The following is a 25,761-nucleotide window of genomic DNA, read 5'->3' on the forward strand; positions in this document are numbered from 1 at the left end:
CAAGAGTAATAAATATTGCCAGACGCGAGCAAAGACGCTTTCTCAAAATATTGATTCATCGTTAATCTATATATATATATATATATATATATATATATATATATATATATATATATATATATATATATATATATATACAAAGAATTCAATTAGTTTATTATAGGAAGGATCCCAGATTTATTATTTTTTAATTTCCATTAAAAATAAATCAATTATATAAATATGTAATAGTAGTATTACATATATCTGGGAACAACGTCGTATTAAACATACGAATATATTACATAAAATTGTTCTTTAAGCGATCAAATGGTTTCACATAACGCATATTTTTGTTAATTATCTTTATATTAATTGACAGCTTTTCTTAAGCGATTTATATTTAAACATTCTTTTTCTTTTGATCAAACAGATCGATTGTAGGTTTTTATTTTTTTTTTTTTCCGTCAACTTAGATTTTATATAACACATGAATTTATGTTATCAATGATTATAATCACTATTAGATCATATTTATTCGTATTGGACTAAAATTCATCTAATATTGATAATTTAACGATTTTGAAATTAATAAAAGAATAATATCTAATAGCAATTAGTTTCTACATTAATGTTACTGACATGTACATGTGTACATAGACTGTCAATGATTGGTGAATTGTATGTGAAAAAATACAAAACTTAATCAAAGGATCATTTTTTTAAATTTACGTTATTTTATCATTATCCTGCTTATTAATCATTCTTATGTTCACTTTTACACATTTCAGTAATTCTTATTTTATCGCAATATTTTATAGTGAAGTATTTTATTTTTTGTAAGATATCATGTCAGAAAACAACATATATATATATATATATATATATATATATATATATATATATATATATATATATATATATATATATAGATTATATACATACATGTATAATTTATTTATAGCACATATAGACTATCAAAATATATAATCAATACGTAATATATTTTTTCGTTTCAATTATATGTGGTCACACATGACAAAAGTGCCCGTCAACTAAACAACTGCAATGTCAAGTAAACATTTCCATTGTGCAGAACAAATAAATTCTAGCTACTTATTCTAATATAATAATATTAATAATAATAATAATAAAAAATTATGATTAGTAAATTAGTAAATTTTTATCAGTGTTGTTTTTTTTAAACTTAATTTTTTACTATCGTTTGTCCTTGTAGCAATTTATCCGTAAATAATGAACTTTGTGAAACACATTAAAGTAATGATGAGTAATTATCATTTTGACTATTCTTTGCGGTATATTTATCATCATTACTATATTTATTAATTGCTTCAATAATAGTAATAATAATAATATTGACAAATATAGATTTAATATTAACAAAACATCCAGTGATAGTATTATCGTCCAGCGGCAAAACGCTTTGTCCAAGTCCCGCAAGGTACATTATTATAACGTTTCTTCAAATGCAGCCATCAAGTCACTTTGCATGTTCATGTCAATCTTGTTTGCATTCTGAAATAACAAATATTCCTATTCTTTTCTAATCTCTCAAAAATAAAATCTGTTGTCAGGTAATGAAGAAAAATATGCTGTTTAACTATATTGGGCTACTTTGTTTTTAAGGATCGTCATTGATGTAACTAAATTTTTAGAAAATATGTATTCTAAAACAACGAAAAAATCACCTGTTTACTGAGAAAGGTAGTATTTTAATATCAAACTATAGAAATAAATTGACCCAATCAATCAAAGAGCATATTTTTCCTTCTTACTTTTTCACAACCTTATCGAAAATTGAAAAATTTTATAATTTTTTTTAATTTCAAGCAAAATTACTATTGTAATTAATATTTTATAAGATAAGATGACTGCGTCAATGAATAATCAACATAATGATTTATTACTTTCACTTATAATATAATTTGTTAATTTTTTTTTTTCCGAAAATCACAAAAAAAATAATTCGCGACCCAAATGCCAAAAGGGCGTGTAATTTTTTTTGCCGATTGCTTTGAATTGTAAATTATATGTTATTAATTTTGCTGTTATTAATAATTGAAACTATATATTGATTATAAAATTACAAATAAGGTAAAAGACCCAGTTATTGACACTCGCCTAGTTATTTGACACTTACAATTTTATTCTAATTAAAAAAATTAAATATATTAAAAAAAACCAATTTTGTTAAAATTTATATTTATTAATTTATAAGAGTCGATTTTTTTTTTTAATTAAAATAAAATTGCATGTGTCAATAACTGAGTCTTTTACCTTAGGGTATTTTTAAAGGTTATTATTACAAGTTTAATACAAATTCTGTTTATAATTTTAATTGAAAAATATAATAAAACAGTAGCGATATCTAACATGGTTACTGAGTCAGAGACGTAAAATTCAACAATATTAAATGATCTGGATTTATTTTGTAGAGTTAAATTTTATATTTCAGAGCAAAATTGAAATTTTTTTTATATGCCCTTTTGGCTTTAGGCTAAACTTTTTCTAAAATCAAAAGGGCGTATGTTTTGAGGTATGCCCTTTTGGCATTAGTACATTGAAAATTTTTTTCCGTCAAATCTTTATGTTTTGAGCGTTTCTTAGTTGAATGGCGAAAAAAAAAATTTTTATACGCCCTTTTGGCATAAAACCTTATCCAGCTGCTGTAATATGCCCTTTTGGCATTTGGGTCGCAAATTATGCTGATTTTGATAGAAGTAAACAATTTTAAAGTACATCTTTAGATTGTTTATTTATTCATAAACTTCATCATCTTATTATTAAAGAAAGGAAAAAAGAAAGAAAGAAAACTTACCGCTTCACGTCGCCGTCTATCTTGTTCTCGCAGCCTTTGACGTTCGCGTTCAGCCGCCGCTCTATCCTGGCTAGATGAATGACTGGGACTACTACTGTCAGTTTCAGTGGAGACTTTTATTTCTTCTACCCGTGATGTTGGTGTAATGGTTACTCCTTGTTGCTCATTGACAGTCTTCATGACTTTTTCTAACGCATCTTCATCTTCACGCTCTCGTTTTCGTTCACTTTCCTGGCGTAGTCTTTCTTGTTCTTTTTGTTGCCTTCGAATCTCTTGTTGCTCCAGTAGTGCACGTTGCTGCATATTTTTAAAATAAAAATAAATTAAGAATAAAAAAAAATTAAAAATAAGTTATTAAAATAAGTTGATAGACTAAAAATTCTTCTTTTAAGAATGTTGTAGTTTTCTAAACTGTTCAGATCGGTCACTTGTTCGTTAATGAAAGAAAAAAAAATTTAGTCAGATTAAGAGAACACGACAGCTTTATATATACACGTAAATATATGTAGTCGTTAATAGCCGGCAGGTATCGAAGTCTTACGAATGAATACGAAACTACGAGAATTTATTTAACGAATTGGTTGGTCAACAAAGTTCGATACGAGAAGGAATTCGGTAGATACGTCTAACGCCAAGAATTTATTCTCCGTATAGATTAACAAATAAAGTAAAATAAAGTAAATAAATTTTATGATTTACCCTATCCTGTTTTTCTTTGGCTTGCTTCTTGAATGATAAGAAAGAGTCTCTTGATGAATCTCTTTTTATATTACTTCCTGCGGCTGATTGTGGACTTGAAGCTTGAGCCAACGATGACCATGACGATGCATTTTTAACATTTTGTTCAACAGTCTGTTTTTTGTTGATAATTTACAAAAAATTTTTCATTAGAAATTTAATACAAATAATTTTTTTTCTATAAATTTATAGATATAAATAAAAAGTAATGAAAGTAACAAGTACCTTATTTTTGAAAGCCGAAGCAAAATTAGCCGCTGAATTTTTCGAATCTGGCGGCGTCATTTTCTTTTCTGGCAATATTTGTGCATTAGAGTGGTTACTCATCACTGGCATTCCTAATGAGTTCATCTCTGCAAAGAAAGCCCCCGCTAAAGAGATTTCGTTTTAAGATTTTATTAGTAAAGTATTAGTTAGTATTATTAATAATTAAAAATATAATGAGTTATTTAATGGGTTAAAAAAAAAAAAAAATAAGTGATAAGGGATGACTTACCATCCATTGGTTTATGAGGCGTTGGAGCTTGTGTCATTTGAGGCCGTTCATCTTTTTTGACAGTCAATTGAGGAATTTGCATTGGCATAGAAACCATCGGAGGAACCGGATCAAATATTGATCCTACGGTCGATATACTTAGTGGCATATTTAAGTTAGGTATACCATTATTGTTCATCATAGATGGTGAAGTTTCACGTTTAATATTAGAAAATCCATTGGAATGCTGTTGATTATTCATCACCATATTATGAGCATTTTGTATGTTATTTAATTGCGTTGTATTCATCATATTTTCTAATTGATTTTGTAGTAACGCTGGACCAAGATTTTGTTGTAAATTCAAATTGATATTGCCCATACCAATATTGTTCAATAAATTTGATTGCATATTTGTTGGCATCATGTTAACAGAACTTTTAAAATTAGTCATTAAATTTACGTTAGTATTATTTGTTGATACAGGTTGATGAATATTTTGAACCATTGACGCATGGGTTGTTTCTTTTTTCATGCTACTCAAATTCATTTCTACAGATGGTTGAGTCGTTGTTATAGATCCTATTTAACAAAAATAAAAAAGAAAACACAATTTAATTAATAATACTCATACATGTAAACAATATAAAAATAAAATTATTTGGTAATTGTCTGAAAGTGGGATCTACCTTCTTTTTGGTAATAAACATTTTCTATTTTTGAGACTTCGAGCTGATTAAGTTTTAAAGTCAATCAATTGGACTGTTTCGAAGATATTCGGCTGTCCGATTTCAAAACATAGTAACTGACAATTTCAAGATTTTTAAAAAATTTTTCGCGCCAATTTTTAAAAAAGTTTGCGCGCCAAATTGATAAAAAATTTAATTTATGAATAAGAAATACTTGAACATAAATATTTTTAAGAAAAAATACTTGAAATTAAGGTTTAAAAGTTATAAGACATGCAGCAATACTAAAAAAAATCAGGTATAAAAATTTTGCAGTTAGTGTGTTTTAAAATCGGGCAGCCGTATTCAAAAAATAAAAACCAAAAAAAAATTTTTTTCATTTTTTTTCGTCAAATGCCACTAAGTAAATTAAAATCGAATGAGGCATTCGAAAGTTATAGCTATTAAAAAATTTTTGAACAATCATTGTTTTTTTTACATAACTTTTGAAATCAACCAATTTGAAGCGTTTTAAGCTCGAAAAAAGCGGAAAGTTCCAAGGTTGGCCTACCGGTTAACCGCTTTTCACATTTTTTTAAGTATTTTATTTCACGGCAATTTTATAATACATATCATTTTAAAATAGTCAAAAAATAATTTTTCAATTAGTTTTAAAGCTTTTAATGTTTAACAAAAATTTAATATCGAGCGAAAATTTTTGATAAAAGACATTTTTTAGAATTCTTTTCATTTTTACTTTTTCTATTTTTGATGAACTTCAACAAAAAAAATGTGATTGTTAAAAAAATTTTTTAACATAATTTTTGTGGGTTAAAAAAGATATTGTGAACCCTTCTTCCAGATAATAACCGAAAATTTCTTCAAACTTTTTAAAAGTATCAAAGTAACTTGATTGTTAAAAAATACCTAGAGGATTAAAAGGCTGCATAAGGTCTGGCTGATTGATAGTAGTATCATTAATGGCAGATATCGTGCTCATTATTGGATAACTTGCAATAGTCGTTGCTTGAGAAATCATCGGTGATGTTATAGATGCATTTGCATTTGTCGGAGTGACACTGGGCGGTGGGGTTGGTACTGACACTGAGGGAGTGGGTGGATTTGATGGAGTTGATGGTGGTGGTGTTGTCTTTTTCTTCATTGGTGCTGCTGTTGCTAAAGCAGTTGGTCTCGACGGTTGAGCTGGCATTGATGTATGACTTGATATTGCCATTCCTTGACTACCAGTTACTGTAGCAACTGCTCCGACTGCTGGTTGATTACCACCTAGCAATTAATTCATAAATCATGGTAAATTCAATTTTTTTTCTTTTTTTTTTTTTTTTTTTTTTTATTTTTAATTGAATAAAATTTGATGTAGATAAAAATTTTAATTTTAAACAACAAATAACATATCAACTAAATATAACGCGTACCATGATCGATGGGCATTGCATTAGGTTGTGTTACTATAGGTTTTGTAACTGGTCCCGTGGAGTTTGGTGGTTGATTATTCATAAGGAGATTTCCCGTATGATTTACAGATGACAATTGCTAAAAAAAAAAAAAATTAAAAAAAAAATTAAATTCCTTAGTCTAAATTTAATTTTTTAATTAAAATAAGATGTTTAAATACATTAAAGCGTCATCTAAAAAGTAATAAAACTGTATCCAGTAATACTAAAAAATATCTATATTTTCATAATGATACTAAGATCAGTCATTTTTTTTATAATTTTTACACAGAATTTTTTTCAATTTTCTCAATTTTGATTTGTGTGTTAAAAACATTCTAAATCTTATCAGATGTCTGTTAATTTCTGCATTATTGTCCTCCACAGTTTAGCTGATTAGATTAAGTCTAAAAATGTTCTCATTTCTTGTTGCGATTTTTTTTTACAGTATAATAGTTTATTAAAACCAATATAATTGCGTAAGCACTAGATTATTAGTGAACTAACGAAGTTCGTTCATTTGCTTTTTAACAACACAGAAATATTTTTTCTAAAAACTATTTACTGTCAAACAAGCCAGACGTGAAAATTTGAAAAAAAAATTGATAACTTAAAAAGCTATGACTGTTTGTGTTGACCGACCCAGTTCTAAAAAAAGATCCTTGCGGTGATCATCATAAATCCTTGGAGATTCGTCGAAAATCAATCGGACAAAAAAATTGGTTTTGTTAATAGATAATCTTGTGCCTGATCGAAGCTTTTTTTTTTTCTAGATTTTCGGCAAAAAACTAACAGTTAATTGTTTATAAAAATTGAAATTTTTGAAACAAAAAAAAATCCTTTGATCAGACATGAGTTTTTTATCTATTCAAAAAGCTGTATAAATTTCATTAAAATCTACTAAGCGGTTTTCGAGTTACAGTGAATACCACTTCAAAAAACATAGTTTTGAGAAAAACGCATTCAAAGTTTCACACTTTCAAGAGCTACCTGCTTTCTAGCGTTCTGGAGTGCATGAGCGCCCTTTATTTGTCGAATAACTTGAAAAGTATTAATTGAATTCACTTCAAATTTTCAGAGAATATTTTAAAGATATTTATTATATTTAAAGAAAATATGAAAAAAAAATCGATTTTTTTTTAATTCTGACTATCTTTAACCCTTGAAAGCAAAACCAGATTGAAAGAACAAAATTTGTTTTATATATTAGAATAAACAACTGAAATAGATATAAACCAAAGATTATTATTGAAAAATTTATCTTTTTTAGTTAATTAAAAGCAATCTTGTAATATAATTTCGTTAATACTTTTTCTTTGTATATTGATCTTTCTTCTATGATAATTGTTTTTATTAATTTCTCTTAATAAAAATAAAATTATTGAATAATAATAAAAAATATAGATTACATCAAAAACTTATTCGTTTTTTTTTTGTAATTTTCAATTTTTAACAGGAAGTTAAAAAAAATACTCAACATAAAAATCTGGGTTCTAAAATTCAACAATAGTTCTTTAATAATTCAAATAAATTCTATCCACATGTTTGCACATTTCACAAAATTTTTTAGTATTGAAAATTTTACTCTATAATATCTCTATTAAAAATATCATACTACTTTTACTCAAAACAATAATAACTAGTCCAAAAAACAATTCAATAATTATTGAAAGAAATTTTCAAAAGCTGAGATTGAAGTTTATGATTATTCATAATGTGAAAATGTAAATATTTACTCGTAAAAAAAAATATACATTTTCTTTTTTACTTAATATGATTAAAGTTATCGTTACTTGATTTGAATACTTTTAATAAAAGTATTATAATTAGTAGATTAACTTAAAAATCGTTAACTACCTTTCAATAGGTAGATTTATAAAACTGTCTTCCGGATAATTTTGCTTTCAATGATTGAAAATTTGAAAATTTAGGATATATGCACTGTATTCTTCGTAAGCGATGAGAGTTAATTTATTGAAAAATCATAAAAAGTCAATTCTTATTTTTTTAGATGAAGTTGTTACTATCATTTTAAATATTTTTACTTTATAGTTCAAACTTTTTTTGGTAATTATTTACAAATGGGGTAAAAAAGGTTAACCCATGAATGGAATTGTAAGCATCGTTTTTAAACATACAATGCTTGCAATGCTGGACCTTACTCTGCCGTTTATCTTACACCATTTTTATTTTCATTTTTTTGGACGAAATTTTTTTTTTTTTTTAATTTTGATATTGTTTTTTTGAAAAATACATTAAAAATGAAAAATTAAAAAAAAAAAAAAGTTGATTATCACAATTTTAACAAATTTTCAAAAAAATTCATGAACTCTTTAGAAAATTGTGATATTCAATTTTTTTTTATTGCTCGTTTTTTTTATGTATTTTTTAAAAAAATATATATATCAAAAAGATAAAATAGAAATTTTATCCAAAAACATGAGCCAAAATTTTTTCCAACTTTTGAAGGCAAAAAAAGCTATCGAAATCTTTTGATTTTTCTTTCACGATATTTTTTATCATAAATGCGCCGTAAAAATGTTAATTTTTTACCTAAATGTTCTAAAGGAACTAAAGACTGCAAATACTCTACAAAATCTATAGTTTAACTGATTTGTACAAAATTTTATTAGTCAAATCCATGAGTTTTTTTTTCATGTTTCTATTTTTATATTTTTATATCATCTTTCTATATTTCTACTATTATATTTTTCTATATATGCTATCGCTTATGAGCTGAAATCCATCATTTTGATGATGACTATGTTTATAGTTTTACATGTACTTGAATCACTATATGTATAATTATTGCCATCTGACTTTCGTCTTGGTATTTAAATTTGAATAAATAAATAAAAAAAAATAAATAAATAAATATGGCAAAAAATGGGGTGGACCTAACTTGTAAATAATTACCCTTGACATCGTTCAAAGTTTGAATTCATTGTTTCACTCAGCGTGATATTTTCCATGCCAAACTTTGATGTTTTTTAATGTTTATAAAAAAATTGATTGAATTTTCAACGTTTTGCCAAGGTTGTAAATTTTTAAAAATTCAAGAAGTCACTCTTTTAAAGTTTATTTTTGAAAATCAAGTTTTCATCAGGTCAACATGTTCAGGCTCTAAAAAGCTATTCCGACTACACAAAACATGTATATATTTACTCAATTAAAATTTTTTCAAAACTAAGGCTGGATTAACAAGGTTATTTTTGAAAAATTATAAGAACAACATTTCTAATGCATTATTTTTTCGATTGACTTTGTTATTACTTCATCTATTAATTCTTAAGCCGGACCAGCTCTATTTAAAAAATAATTAAGTTAAATATGGTAAACGTAGTTAAAAATGTGTGAATTCAACGTTACATTTTGATTATTTTGATTTTATGAACATTTCGATTATCACAGAAAAAAATACTTCAAGTTCTCAAATTTGAAAAAAATAAAATAGTAATATTTCAAAATGTACATAAAATTTTCTGTTATTTAATTGATTAGAAAAAACAGTTAGCAATATCAAAAATATAAGAAAGAAAATTGTTTCACTTTACCTGTGTAATGTTGAGGTTTGAAGGCGGAGCAGCATTAGCTGTTTTTTTAGTTTTCTTCCGCGGTGGACGATTAGAAGAATTTCCTGGAAATTAACGTGATACTCGTCGTAGATAAATATCGCAATATAAAAATAACTTAAAACAAAAATTTCTAATGATATTTTTGTAACCCAATGAGCTAGTAAAGTGCAGATTATTCTAGAGGATACCAACAAAGAAAATTGTAAATTATCTCAAAACTTGGTTAATAAATAAGTTATTTATTGAAAAACGTAAAAATTAAACAATATTAGATGCACATTTTTTTACTGATAGATTTTTATTATTCATATACTTATATTATAATTGTATCACTGTGTACAACGTTGTTTTAATTTATATATCTCAATCGTATGCTCCTTTTTAATGGACTTTCATCTCAATTTTTACTTATTTTAACATATCTTTTTGTTTTTCAATTAATTATTTAATTTTAATATTTATATTTATATTAAAAAAAAAAATCATGCGCAAAAACATTTTGCCTTCACTTAATCATTTTCATCTTTAGTTCATTCTACAATATTATTATTATAACTTTATTCATTTTATTTCAATTAAATTTTATTTAAAACAATTCAGCGAAAAAATTGCGTGTGCATACAAATATGTATACGCGTACACAATTATATTACATTCATCCGTAAAATCATTTTTTAATTAATTACACACATAAAATTCACACCCACACATAATTACTTTATTTATTTTTTTTTTTTTTAGACATGTTAAAGTTTAAAGGTATTTTTATATTTTTTAAAATGATAATTCCTTTTACCTTATCTTTGTCTTGGTTTATTTGTTTGTTGCTTTATAATTTTTTTGCTTTCTAAATAACTTTAATATGAATATTATAATAACGCGTACGTCTATTTATTTTTGTATTTTATCGTACAGTAATTCTTACAAATGATCAGCTAGAAAAAAAAAAAGCAACTCCAAATCCTCGACATTTTATTTATTATTTAACTTGAGTTTTTTATTTTACTTGGTCAGCATATGATGTTTTGTTCATTTTATTGTTTTATACTAAACTAATTGTTATTAAAATAAAAATAATAGCATAACGAAACTCGAATAATTGCTATGTTTACAAAAAATAATTTGATTCAATTAATATACTGACAATTATAAGAACAATGTTTTCCTTTTTTAAAATGCAAAATATATAATATAATAGTATAATATTAATTATTTATCCAGACAATTAGTTAGCACAACTCTGAGATCGATTATTATGTCTTGTTCGATGCTTTTCATTCATTCGTGTAGTTATTTTTAATAAATTCAATTTTTTTTTTTTTTAAATAATTATTTATATTCTCCTATTATTTAATAAACAACGAACAAGATTATATATATATATATATATATATATATATATATATATATATATATATATATATATATGTTGTCTCTTAATCATAAATCATATAACGAGTTCAAATCAATAATCAAATTAGGATCTGATTGCGCGTCGAAATCTATACAGTACATTATTCTTCAAACATCTTTTAGAGATAACAAATTATTATCAAAAAATTCAATGTTCTTTTAGTTTGTGTATTTTTCACATAATGACTTTGTCGTTCAGATTTCTTTTTCCAATGAGAAATCATAATTGCTACATTAGTTTCATTTTGTTTTTATTGAATTATCAATATTCTTACTATTAATACTTAATGATACAATTTTATTATTTCATTTAATCATTTATGCTTTTTTTTTTTATTTTTCTTTCTTTTTCTTTACTATGTACAAAACACTCATGAACCATTCCGGTCAATACCACTCGTGATAGGACGTACAAAAATGAATTTTTGTACAGACGTTCAAACAGTATTGTTTTCAGTAATTAGTATTCGTATGAATATAAATAAAACTTTAATTTTCTTATTGGTGATCGGATAAAGTAATAAAAAGACAGTAAAAGAGAGATAGGTAATTTAATTAAGTAATTTATAACTTGTAAAACTTATTTAAAAAAAGGAAGAATATAGTTACTTTAAGAAGATATTGTTTAAATAATAAACGTAAATGTTACTGTACATATTAAAAATTATTTAGCAAAAAATTTGGAAGGCAATGTGAATAGCAATTATATGCCCTATACTTGTTCCTAGGCTAATTATGATCATGGTTAAGGAATAAACCTATCTAAGCTAAATACTAATAATTTCTTCATTTATTTTCATTTTTAATTATTCTCGTAAACCTTTATAAATAATATTTATTTATTTTTTTATCTATATTTGTTCTTTAAAAAAAAAGTAAAAATTATTAAACAAGTTATAATTGATCACAAAAAATTAATATTTTTTTAGATACTATAGAACACTATATCATTAAGATTACTTTATAAAATTCAAATTGCATTATTTTTTTATTCAATTTTGAAATTATTTAAGTACGTATGTAGTAATAAAAATTTATAATAATTAAACTAATAATTTCCAAAAAAAATACTTGAAACTAATCATTAATATAATTATAAATATACAAATAATAGTGAAGATAATAATAACGTTAATTATAATAATAATAACAATAGTAATAATAATAATAATAATAATAATAATAATAATAATAATAATAATAATAATAATAATAATAATAGTATTGGTAAGTGATAATAATTAAAGTATTATATATCATTTAAAGTGCAGAATTAATTCACTCGTGTGTCTTGTAATCTTTTTTAAATTTAATATTAATTATTGTTAATTTACATGAACTATTATTTTTCTTGTCATTTTCTGTCATTACGGTTCTTTAACTATCTAGTATTTTTAATGTATTCCAAGTAAAATTAACATGATTTGCAAATTAAAAATAATAAAAGTATAATAATTAAGCCAACATTTACAAAAAAATTATCAAAGATATTTAATTTCATTATTCAACTATAATGTACTGAGTAAAATTTGTTTAAAACATACTAATTTTCATTTATATTATTTTGATAAATAATTAGACACATTATGCAAAAGTAAAATAATTATAACTGTTACATTAATTCGATATTTAACATTAGAAGAAATTAAAAAAAAAAATAAACATTTTTAATTAAAAATTGCAAATATTTACATTAGCTGTGGAACTTATATCTTCGAGTGGTATTGTTGGATAAATATTAAAAATTAATCAATTAATTTATTTATATTGATTAATGCGACCATTTTTAAAAAATTTAATTTGTAAACTAGTATTCATATATTGAAGGCATGTAAAACCATACCAATCTAATTAATCATTGTTATTTTAACAATATTCACAATTTCATCAGATAAAAAAATTGCGATGATAAACAAAATTTAAACAATTTTTTTCCGTTTTTTTTTTTTTTTTTTTTTTTACATTTTTACGTGATAAACGATTATTTAATTGAAAAAATGAACAAAAATCAATAAATAGCATGACGAAATAATAGTAGACCGATTAAAAAAAAGCTTAGCGGAGTGCAAACAATGTGTTTGGAGGCCGTGCGCCTTTTTCATGGACATAATATATTGAGGTTTATATTAATATATATTTTTTTTATTTTGTTACTTAGTAAGTTCACTTTTTAAAGCTCTCATAGTTATTATTACTCATCTTCATTATCACTTTGTTCCTCGTTGTTTGATCCATGACTTCGATCGATGCGGTAACTTCATTTATAAAAAACACAACTCAATTTCTTTTCACATTTTAATTTCGATTGTAATAAATCACATTTTGTTTTCCGTCCGATTTGGATTCTTCAAATAATTTTCTAATACATCTGGGATTACTGAATAGCTTGTACTATTATGCGATAAATTAACGAAGATGCTTGCGTGAGTAAATCGAGTAGTTTTCCGAAGATTTTAAATTTTGTTTAAATTGAAGAACGATGCTACAATGCGCCGATCAGAAAAAAAAATCCAGCCACCAATACACATTGTCTGCATTTTATTCTTTTCTTGTTTTTATTATGGCATTGTCAATGTTTTGAGTTTATTTATTTTTTTGATTTTATAAACTATAATAATCGTACTCGAATCAAGATGCACACACATTGTTGTGCTGATTGTCTGTTGACATTATCAACTTTTTGAAAGTTAATTTGTTCAATTTATTATTTTAATAATATTTCATTTTATTATTTGATTAATAAAATTTAATTTATTTCCTACTTTTTTTTTTGGTTTTCAATAAATCTGTTTTTCATTTTTTCGCTTTTTTCATTCTGTCTTCCGCATCTGGACTTACATTCTTCATTCCGCGCTTTTTTCAATCACCTAAGTGACTTTTTAATTAAAAAGACCATTTAATGGTCCAAAACCAAATGATACAAAATAAACGAACTGATATAAAAAAATCCACATTTTGGAACATTTAAAATAAACACATTTACGTACAAATTAATAAATATTTATAATTTTTAAATTAAAATTCTTTTTACCGTAATCTAGTTATTAAAATTTATTTAAACCTATACAACACCAAAAGATGATTCAATTTATTTAATTTTATTGCTACAATTAATTGCTATGCTAAAATTGGAACAATAATGATTTCACTTTTCTACACTAGCTTTTCGAAGAAAAAATAATGCAGCATTAAAATTAAATACTTTGAGAAAAAAATTAATAAAAAATAAATAAATAAAATTTATTTCTGTTTACTTGCATTTCATGCGATGATTTTTTTTTTTTTTTTTTTAAGTTAAGGCAAAAGAGTTAACCATTTAGTTTTTTTTTTTTTTTTTTTTTTTTTTTTTTTTTTTTTTAAATTAACGGATTGCGCGCATAAGTATATAAGAAGCTGGTATGACATATGGTATCCTCTAAACACAGTCTGCACTCCACTAGCTCACCTGCTCAGCATAATTGCTTTCTTGTTATGTTTTTCACATAGATATATTTAGTGATCTATGTATATTTAATAAATATATATATATGATTATATATTTATATATATTTGTTACTCATAAAATAAACGAAAAAAAATTGTATTTTAATCTAGGTTCGTGTAAAAAATATCAAGTTCCAAATCTTGTGTCAAAAGTTTATAATTCGACTGTTTATTAACTATTACTACAATAGATTTCCTCTAGTATTACTTATTTACTTCCTTCATAATTAGAGTAGTTAACTATAAGTATATAATCTATAGTATTTCGTATTGATTTGTATTTACAATAAAAATTAATAAATTATTTAGTAAAATATAAAAATTTGACACTAGATTTATACTTGCATGTAGACATGGTAAATTTATTTCTTTTAACAACCAACAACACAATTTCAATAAATATTATATAATTATTGATATTTTTTAAATTTGAGAAGTTATTTGCGATAGTTTTTGTGCATTGATTGATTATAAATCAAAAGTTATTTGTTTATTCTGCTGTCAAAGTAAATAATGTTTATAAGTCTTTAAGTTCCTAAAAAACCAACATAGTAAATTGATTTCATTGATGAACACACGAGAAAAAAATGTACACCGTCAATTGTTAACTGTAATTATGATATTATATGATTAACAAATGAGATAATTGTTTATTTATGTGATGAAGAAGTAGTTATCATCAAAATATAAAAAAATATCAGTTCAACGAGAAAAATAATTGACAAGCATAGTACAAACAATTTTTTTTGTTTGTTGAAACTATAGATTTATAAGCTATTTATATTGGAAGTTTGTATGTACTTTCTTATAAAATTAGAATAAAAAATTGATAATCAAACAAATAAATGAAATTCAATAATTGAAAACTAGTCTCATAGAGAAAATTGAAAATGCTTGTCAATTGTTGTAGTAAATATTTCATAAAAAAATATTTATTATATACTGAATTATTTATAAATCTTGTAAAAACACGATCAATTTAATATTGATATTTTAAAAACAACTATTAATATTGGAAAACTTGATATAACTGACAAGACAATAATCGCAAATAGCCTCGCAAAATTGAAAAAATTGCGTCATAAATTGTCAGTTCAATTTTTCTTATATGCACGTTAGCAATTCAATCATAAAAATTTTAGTTAGCTTAGTTAATTAATTAATTAATTTGTTCCCAACATGAGGGTCGTAAATAATTTGCAACAGTTACAAGACGTATTATATCTAACCTGCTTCACTGTCGCTCGAATCACTCGAACTCGATGATAACGAACTACTACTGGAATCACTGTCACTGCTACTACTGCTTGACGCTGACAGCCTTGATGGTCCACTCGTTCCTGCTGAACCAACTACATCTACTGATTTACTGTTGTCTTCTGTGAACAAAATCAATACATATTTATTTAGTACATCTTTTTTTTTCTACACAAATATAATAAATATTTTTATTCAAACCAACCTTTTTTAGTAGCTTTCTTTACATTGCCTAATTGCCCAGTGACATCTTGTAATCTTTTTTCCAACTCTTGTTTTCTTTCAGCCATTTGTTCGTCTTTAGATTTTCCACTAACTTTTTTATCTGAATAAATATTAAATATTTCATATATTGAGAAAATAAATTAACAGTAATAAATTGATGAAGAAAAATTGTAAACTTACGAATTTTTTTTCTTAAGCACGAAGCAACGTAGCTTTCCAACTCTCGCAGTGTTGAGGGTTTAAGAGTTTCAAAATCAATTTCAATTTCATCGGGATTTGAATCTCTTAACGAAGGCTCTCGAGATTGAATAATATGTACCACACGCCCTAACTTATCACCTACAATCATAATTTACATGCATAAAAATATGTATTAGGGAAAATTAATGGTAATAATTAATAATAATAATAACAATCCATAATATTTAAGTAGTAACTTTTGAACATACCAGGCAGTTTATTAATATCCAAACTGAGCTGTCGTTTTTCGTCATAAGACATAGGTTTAGCATTATCCTCATCCTCAGAGTCGAACGGCATTGGAGGGGGTTGATTAGCAGCATTCTTCTTCTTATTGCTAGTGGACCTACTATTCGTTTTCGGTCGTTTGCTAGCGGCATTAGTGGCAGCGGACTTCCCAGGACCTCGAGTTTTACCTTTCGGTTTAACACTTGCTGCCGCGGCAGCACCAGGATGAGTTTTATTAGGACCAACAGCTAAAGCCGGATGATGATCACCAGGCAAACCCATACCAACACCTACGGGCAAACCACTAGGCATTTTAAGATCACCCGCTCCCATTGCAACACTAGCTATACTTGCGCCAACACTATCCGAAACATTTTGCATACCAACACTAGGTTTCATAAGTTCCTTCATGGCACCACTGTGACTTCCAACAAGTCCTGGAGTTTTACTACTCATAGGCTTCGACTTAGGTTTCTCCAATTTACTTTTTTTGCTTTTCTTTTTACCGGACTCTTCAACCACCTTTTTTATTTTTTCTTGCATTGCCTTTAATTCTTGTTGAAGAGCAAGAAGTTTTTGGGTACGCTCTTCCTCGGAATCCTCGGAACCCGATGATGATTCAGAACCTGAACTACTTCCGCTACTGCTACTATGAGTTACTGCTGCCATTCCTCCCACAGGCTCATCAGGAATTTTAGCATACCTGAATTCATTTTATTATTTGTTAAAACACTTTCTTTTATCAATTTATTATATTAAATATAATAGTTATAAAGATCATGTTAAAATTTATTAACCTCATTTCGAAGACATCCTGAAGTTTTCTAGCCATTGCCACAACATCGTGGTCAGGAGGATTGTACTTGTAACAATTGGTGAAGATAAGCCGTACATCACAGGCAAATTCTTGAGCCGTTTTGTACTCTCGGCTGTCCATTTTCGTCTGAATATCCAATTATTGTTTATTTTTGTTTACTCAATTAAAAAAGTTAAGTAATTCATTTTGCTTCTAATTTAAAAAAAAATACTTTTCGTCATCAAATAATGTTAATGAATGCTGAAATTACCTTTACAGTACCCAAATCCATGGGTTTTTTGATAATATCGTGGTAATCATGAAGACCCAATAGTTCGGCATCTACGGGCTTGTAAAATGGCCAGGCATAACCCTAATTAAGAAAATTCAAAAAATTCCAATTGTAAAACAATTTTACTTTATTTATAGATATAAGAAAAAAAAATTCAATAAAGTATAAACATGAAGAAAAAAAAAAATTACCGAATGTCTCTTAGAGAATAATTCTTTAAGAATTTCATTGCAAGACTTTAGGGCATCCGAGAGTTTTTCTTTTGATTTACCGCCGACATGTTGTGGCTAAAAGATAAAAAATATATTTATATTATTATTAACATACATTATCAATAACTTAGATTTAGTTAGTTTTAGCTTCTCTAAATTTTGTTTTTGGGCAAATGATTATTATTCATTAAATGATTTTAAAAATAAATTGTGAAAAAAATTGATTTTAATTTTTATTAAAAAAAATCTTAATGATGAATAACCAAAGTATATAAAATTTGAAATGAAGAAAAATAATAAATAAAAATCACTGTAAGCCACAAACAACACAAATGAAATATGATGCATTCTTAATGCTATTGTTGATGATAAATTGTATGAGTACCTGTTGGGCCATCACCCCGATGAGGGGCATGTTGGCCTGATGGAATGGCACAAGGCCGTCTTCCGCTTGTCTCGACGGCTGAAACAGCCCCATCATCAACCCTCTGTTAGTATGTTAATGCAATGATATACATGCAAGCGTCAAGGACATATTTAAATCATTATCACAACGAACAAAAAGTTTCTTTTTAATTTTTGCAACAGATTTTTTTTTTTTTAATTTTTTTTTAAATGAAATCATCAAGATTGAATCTTGAACGAAAATACAACAATTGAAAAAATTTTAACTCGAAATAATTTCATGCTATTTATAAATAAAAATAAACTTTTGTTGTTTAAATTTATAAAACTATTAAATTGTTGAATTTGAAGACTAAAAAAACTTGAAAAATTTTTAATGATAATTTAAAAAACCGAGTTTTTTTTTTGTTTATCCAGATCAGAAAAATAAAGAAAAAATTAAATTTGAAAAATATTTTCATGGGGTTTACATACAAAGCACACGAATTATTAAAATGATTTAAAATTATAATAAAACAATAATTACCTTTTTGATCTGTCTGCCTGATTCTCTTCTCGTAGGAAGTTTAGCATTTTTAGATTCCATGGGTTGATACATGGGTTCAAAAGAATTAGCGGTGGGTGTCGTCGTATCAGCCTTTCTCTTCACCCCCTTTTTGACTTTAGCAGGCTGTGAAGGTGGCATTACTGTAGGTGCAGTTGGAACTTGTGGAGGAGCAGGTACAGCAGTAGCTGCTTGGGGATCTATCGCTGGCTGAGCGTGATATCCACTGGGTGGAGGAACTACTTGTTGCGGTAAAGAGTTATGAGTAGCCATTGAGGTGACGCTTATACTAGCTGGAGGTGCGATAGTAGTTGTATTGGTACTTCCAGGTACAGATACTGGTGCTTGAGTACCGAGAGGTGGTATTGGCAAGACACCAGTGGTTCCTGCTGTTGTAGCAGCAGGTGGAAGATTGTTTGGTACACTAGAACTGACTGTCGCCGCTCCAGAGGAAGGTCGACCTCGGCCGACTCCCGGTGTCACTCCTGGAGTACCACCGATCATAGGGGCACCAACTCTTGCCTTTTTTCCTTTTGGTCCTTTCGGGAGAGGAGGTTCGAGTTCCACTTCTTCTCTTGGCATTTGTGCAACCTAAAATTATAGATTTTTTTTAAATTAATTAATGTCTCTTTGATACTTTACTGCTTTTATATAATAAAATATTGATATAAACAAATTCTATACCTTTGTGAGAAATAATTTCTCGAGTGCTTGAGCCATTACTACAACATCCTCCCCGGGTTTGTTGTAGACATAGCAATTGGTAAACATAGTATTGAAGTCCTGAATACATTCTCGTGCAGACCAATAATACGTATTTTCTAAACGTTTCTTGATCGTACCCAAATCCATCGGTTCTTTTATGATTTTGTGGTAATCCTGATGGAAATTGGTTTGAGAAAAAAAAAAAAAAAAAAAAAAAACAAGTAAAAATCAATATTTTTTTTGTGAAAAAAAATATTTAATAAAATAATTAATAAGTATAAAATAACTTACGGGTAAGTTGAGTTTCTTCGCATCGACAGGTTGCTGAAAAGGCCAAGCGAACGTATGCTTCCATACTGGCTTCAGTACTCCTTTTGATAAGAACTGAAGCTGATTAGTGATTCGTCCGGGACGAGTTGGTGGAGGTACGACTGGTGGTTGTACTACGCCATTTACTGGCTCTACTGCGGGCTCTTCACGTGGTGGTGGCGTTCTTGCTGGTAACGGTTGTGATCCTGGTGTTCGTCCAGGTGCACTTGTCTGTATTTTTTCAAGTAATCACGTAAGTTACAAGTACATAAAAAAAATTACGTTAAGCTTTACTCAATAATAAAAGGTTAAATTAAACACGTGCTCGATTACAAAAACAAATAAAAGTGAAATGAAAAATACCTATTAAACCTAATTTTTGTAAAAAAAAAAAAATAAGCATGAAACTTAATGAATAACATATTTCATGAAAAAGGAGAGCAAATTTTTAGAATTTTAATGCTGATTATTTAAATTTAGATGTGCGTTGATATAAAAAATGGCCAGTCCTTCTTAATACTACTAAACAATAGCAAAAGAATACGAGTGCCTGTGCAAAAAAATTTTTACCAAATCATACTTAAAAGAGTGAATGGCATTAAAAAAAAAAACCACTACCACCGATAATTAATAAATCATTGGAATTTTTATGTTCAACAATGATTCTCACCTTCGGTATATTACACAGCCTTTCTCGCTCTTCCACATCTAACTGTAATTTACAGATTTATCGATTATAAGTCAAACTTTAACGTATTAACAATACACATAGTACATTTATTTATTTCATATCACGTTTTTTTATGCTTTACAAAAACTAGAGCAATGTGTCCAATAATTTATGTTACAAAAAAAAGTTTCAGCAGAAATAACGGATAAGTATTTCAATTTTTATACTAAAAAAATGTTAAGTTGGTAAAGGATAATGATATTCAATTATTTATATACGAGGAAATTTATATCAAACAATGTCAAGAGTCAATTTGAAGTTTAAAATCTTAAATCTAAGTAAAGAATAATATAATTACTCAGGTTAATCCAAATCTTTTTGTAAACTACTTAGTATCTATTAAAAAAAATTAACCAAAATATATTGGATGGACAAAGTCTGATGAGTGATGGAAAAATTATGTACACATATATACATGTACAACTAAAATGTTAAATGGAGTTGGCATTTTGGTATTAAATTTATAATCTTTCGTTAAGACAATATTTTTAAACTCCAACTACTTATATGGTAGTTGAATGATTTTATATGCGGATTATAATATTGTTATTTACCAATTTTTTTCCATAAAAATTAAAAATTACTCATAGAAATAGTATCTTAATTTTTAAACTTCTAAAAAATCAAAAATTGAATTATTTTTTAAATTAATAAATAAATAAATTACAAGTGCCAAATTTATCTACTGTGTTGTAAAACAAAGTTTTTCTTTACTAAGATCAAAACTATACTCCATTTATAAAATAAAAATAATTCATACATTTTTTTTTATGTACACTCCAATTTTTTTTAAATTCGAAATACATTCTACGCAAAAGGGTAGATTTTAGTATGCTGTTTATTTACATTATATCTTGAGTAAATTTTATATTAAGAAAAAAGAACATCATAAAAAATACTTACTGAGTTGTTTTGCGAGTTAGTATCCACCTGCTGCATGTTGATTTGATTTCTGAAACAAAAAAGTCTATGATTAAGATATGAATAAAAAAAAAACGAAAAAATTTAATAATAATAATAATAACAGTCTTTAAAACTATAATAAAATACAGCATCAAACCAATTACAAACTAGTAAGTATAACCTCAATGTTTATCGACTAATATATGTATATAAATAATAATCGCAAATAATCGGAATTAGTGATCCACGATTTAGAGATACACCTACCTTTCCGACATAAATGGTACATAAATGCTACGTGGCAGGTTACTGTCTTATGCTGATGCTTGATGCTACGAGGCTTCATCAACAACTGAGTTGACAATAATATATTTTGTTTTGAGCATGGTAGCTCGATATTTGCTTGCTGAGATGTTTTGGCTGCGACCAGGGAGATTGATGCCGAAGAGACATAACACTACTCAAGCCTACCGAAAGGTAGATACTTGGATGTCAGCCCTGTACCTTCATGTGATTCGCCGAGACTCCACCCAGGATTCGTAATACTAGCAACATCTGAATAACATAACAGGACCCCAAATTGTAACAACCGAAATCATAACCTCCTCTAATATTTTTAGTACAAACTTAATCAGGAATAAAAAAAAAAAAAAAAATGTGTGTAAGCAAATAAAGTCACTATTTACAAACGCGTTACCTCTATGGTGACCGATTTCAATACTATTTTACTAAGCGAGTTTTAAATAATTATTTTAATCAAAATGATGGAAAAAAAATCAATAATTGGGTTTAAGTGAAAAATAAAATTGTAAAAAAAAATGCATTCATAAATTTTAAAAATATCCACATGAATTTTTTTTTTTTAATTTTAGTCAATAAAAAAATTCTAAAAATTATCAAATATTTGTTAATTTCACCGTCAAGAAAAAAATAAGAAAAATTTCAAAAGATTGAATTATTAATTAAAAAAAAATTACAACGAAATAAATAATGTTTTAATATTATATAATCAATTGATAATAATATAATATAATTAAATTAAAATGACAAGATTTAAATGATAAATTGACGATGAAACACGTATAATGAACGATCACCATGGCATTGAAATTCAGGGTCAGTCATAGATATAAGTGGCACATGAAATAAATTCTATATATTATATATACAAGTTAAAAATGTAGATTTAAAAAAAAAATGATAAATAATAATAATAATAAAAAAATATCAACTGTATTTATAAGTACATATATGATATATATGTAGTTATATTTATATTAGAATATGTACAAGTAAAGAATGAAGTGGCGGCAAAACATTATTAAGTACATCAGACCAGGAGAAGGGTATAGTGCAGAGTACAGCAGACCCGCGCCCAGACAGGCAGGTGACTAGCAAACCAACCAGCCAGCGAGTTGAACCAGTTGATAATGATTGATGCACTGAGTGCAGAATAAACACGACTAATAAGTAGTGATACATACCGAGTACAAGAGAGGTGTTTTAAAGTCTACGATATGAAATATTTAATGAAAATAATAAAAAAGTTGATTAAAAGAATAATAAAAAAAATTGTAAACTCTATATTGCACTAGCTTGATTTGGCGTAGGTTTTAATTCAACATGGCGGTTCAGGCCGTTAAGTATAAAGAAAGCTCATAAGGCCTGTCGGTATATTTGTCACTAGATTACACCAACTAAACTTTATTTATTATATCAACAATAGCAATGATGGTAATAAATAATGTTTAAGTAACTAGTTAAAAACCTACCTGATGACTCAAACGTTGACTATCCACGTAATTTAAAATCAAAAACACTACCACTACGTATCGGACACTCGAACACTACGCTTTCTCCCTGCTCGTTAAGTTTGGTTGGTCCGTTGGTGGTATTATGGCTGCCGCCGAGTATGCCCCACCGTCCACATCCACAATATCACACCGTACAGTATATTACTCACTGACTGTTGGCTGTTGGCTGTTAGCTACCAACACACACTGTATCTATGGTGTATAGGAACGTTGCGTGAGGGTTCAGTTCTTATACGCCACCAAACGATCAGACGCAACGACTAACACATCTCACCTACTAAAATTTATTCATTTAAATTTATAATTACCCACTGTTTATTTGTGATAAATCATTTTATATAAAATAAAACTGAGAGTTCAGCAACTATTTAACAAGTAAATAATAATATTTCCGAATCAACTGTTATGAGGATCTATAAACTAATGATTGCAGCACCAACAATGGCTACGCATTCTTCCGCGACGTACCGACTGGTTCGGTTCCACTGTTCCTCTTCCTTTTCTCCTTTTCCTGATACCTTTTACTATAGCATCTGCTTCTCGTTGTAAACACTATAGCTAAACCACTCGACTACTCGACTACTCTGATACTCTTCTCTCCTTTCCGCCCCCACCGCTACCCGATTATTTTACATCCATCTAAGTCATCACAGTCTGCCGCCAAAATTCCATTTACCATTAACTTAATAATCAAACTCCTCTTTAATAAACTTATTTTATAAATATATTTATTTTTTAACGATATTTTTTTGTTATTATTTAACTATTTTTAGTCCACCATTGATCAAATAAATTGCTATATACCCAGCAGTATTATGTATGTCATTGAAAATTTAATAAACACACACATTAATTACTTACAAATATAATGTGATGCTGCTGATAATTTATAATATACGAATTTAATATTATCAGCTTAGATTTAATATTTAAATAAATATTATTAATGTTATTTTTATAAAGTTTGTTTAATCGTTGTTAAAGCACACACGAGGTTGTTTTAGACAACGGTAAACATTAACATTGAAGACACGCTTGTGTTAAAAACCAATCAAAAAATAATTCCTCTGTTTCACCATTCCGGTGTCTACCCACAATGCATTTAATTTTGTCCTTGCGACGTGTTTTTTATTATTCTCAATAATAATACATTTATTATTTATCATAATATTTATTTATTTTTATTTATAAATATAACACTTTTTTTTATATTATATAGTTGCGGATAATAATATTTAATAATAAGTTTTTGATAATTTATATTTCACATTCCTATTTCTACCCACAATGCACTTAATTTAATAATTTACACATAAAAGTGTGCGTTTGCTATACAAACACTCAATATTGTATTGTTGAATATAAATATGTATTTTTATTTCCAGAAAACTTTATAATCAACAAATTAATTTTTTAAATAATTATAGTATAATATATAATTATTATTTTACTAATTAATAATATTTCGCAACATGTCGCGTCATCGTTTGTTCCGTTATAATAATAAAATGGCGTCAATAACTAGTCAACTTATGTTCATTTTTGTTTTATTAACTACACTACTCACATAATATTTATAATTAATAACGTATTCTTTTTTTTCACTACAATTTTTGTAATTAAAATAAATATAATGCTATTTACTTTTTTTATTCTTTTTATTACATTTGTATACCATAGGTAAAATGGTGATGCATTATTGATTAAAATTAGATGAAATACGTTAATCAAACGATCAACTATTATTTTTTTAATGATTAATTTTACAAAAATATTTATAATAAATAAACTTTTAATGCTAATTAAAATAATTTTGATGTATATTCATGTTGTTTGAATTCACAAATTAATTAAAAATAAACAATAAACATGATATGACTTTGCACTTAGGTTATACTGTTTTCAACACTCATGTACAATAACAAAACAAAATTACTAGAAAATTAATAAAATAATAGTGAATGTTACATTTTTTTATTATATATTCATGAAATAAATAAGGAAATGTATGTAAAAGTTGCTTCAAGCAACCATTATTCTGTCAATTCATGCAAAGAATATTCTAATCGCTTGGTAAAAGAATATTTTCAATGATATAACTACCAATAAAAACAGTTTTGATTATTTTACTACTCCGCGGGAAATTTAAAACATGCACATCTTTAATATTTTATTCTTAAAAAATTTTTTTTTCTTTTTAACAACCCAGAAGTACTCTTTATTCATAAAACTATTGAAAATATGGAATAAAAAACTCTGCAATTTCATTTTGAATTTATAAACATTTTTTTTTTAATTTTATTTTATACCTCATAAAAAATGTACTTTTAAATTAAGTATTATACAATAACACTGAAGTTGACAGATATTAAAAAATTTTTTTAAATTTTATAGCAATTAAATTATTAAAAAAATTTTTATTAAAAAGTTTCATATGTGAAAATTAATAAAAATTACAAGTGAAAATTTTTAGAAAC

At 26.4% G+C, this 25,761-nt stretch overlaps 1 protein-coding gene across 7 annotated transcripts; it reads right to left on the minus strand.

Annotated features, from left to right (window-relative positions):
- Nucleotides 1-375: 375 nt before the first annotated feature.
- LOC141536206 (homeotic protein female sterile) lies at nt 376-24,298 on the minus strand. 7 transcript variants are annotated; one of them, XM_074256559.1, is made up of 24 exons: nt 23,243-24,296; nt 21,738-22,025; nt 21,471-21,519; nt 20,508-20,549; nt 19,820-20,068; nt 19,508-19,702; nt 18,806-19,414; nt 18,260-18,337; nt 17,854-17,949; nt 17,642-17,743; nt 17,372-17,517; nt 16,958-17,277; nt 16,556-16,864; nt 16,287-16,445; nt 16,087-16,206; nt 15,854-16,003; nt 9,708-9,790; nt 6,136-6,253; nt 5,627-5,986; nt 4,053-4,613; nt 3,782-3,927; nt 3,518-3,670; nt 2,819-3,115; nt 376-1,515 (listed from the first exon to the last, which is right to left on the minus strand). In XM_074256559.1, the coding sequence occupies exons 2-24, from the start codon at nt 21,746-21,748 to the stop codon at nt 1,450-1,452; spliced, it is 4,419 nt and encodes a 1,472-aa protein (XP_074112660.1). In that variant the 5' UTR covers nt 21,749-22,025; nt 23,243-24,296; the 3' UTR covers nt 376-1,449. The 7 variants fall into 7 exon arrangements, with proteins under 7 accessions (XP_074112660.1, XP_074112654.1, XP_074112653.1 ...); XM_074256553.1 differs by having other exon boundaries at nt 3,782-3,909; nt 16,556-17,277; nt 23,243-24,298; XM_074256552.1 differs by having other exon boundaries at nt 16,556-17,277; nt 23,243-24,297.
- Nucleotides 24,299-25,761: the final 1,463 nt, after the last annotated feature.

This window comes from Cotesia typhae, unplaced genomic scaffold (genome assembly GCF_013202065.1).
Source record: "Cotesia typhae breed Kobodo isofemale line unplaced genomic scaffold, CoteBio_Ctyphae scaffold_152, whole genome shotgun sequence".
NCBI classification, from domain to species: domain Eukaryota; kingdom Metazoa; phylum Arthropoda; class Insecta; order Hymenoptera; family Braconidae; genus Cotesia; species Cotesia typhae.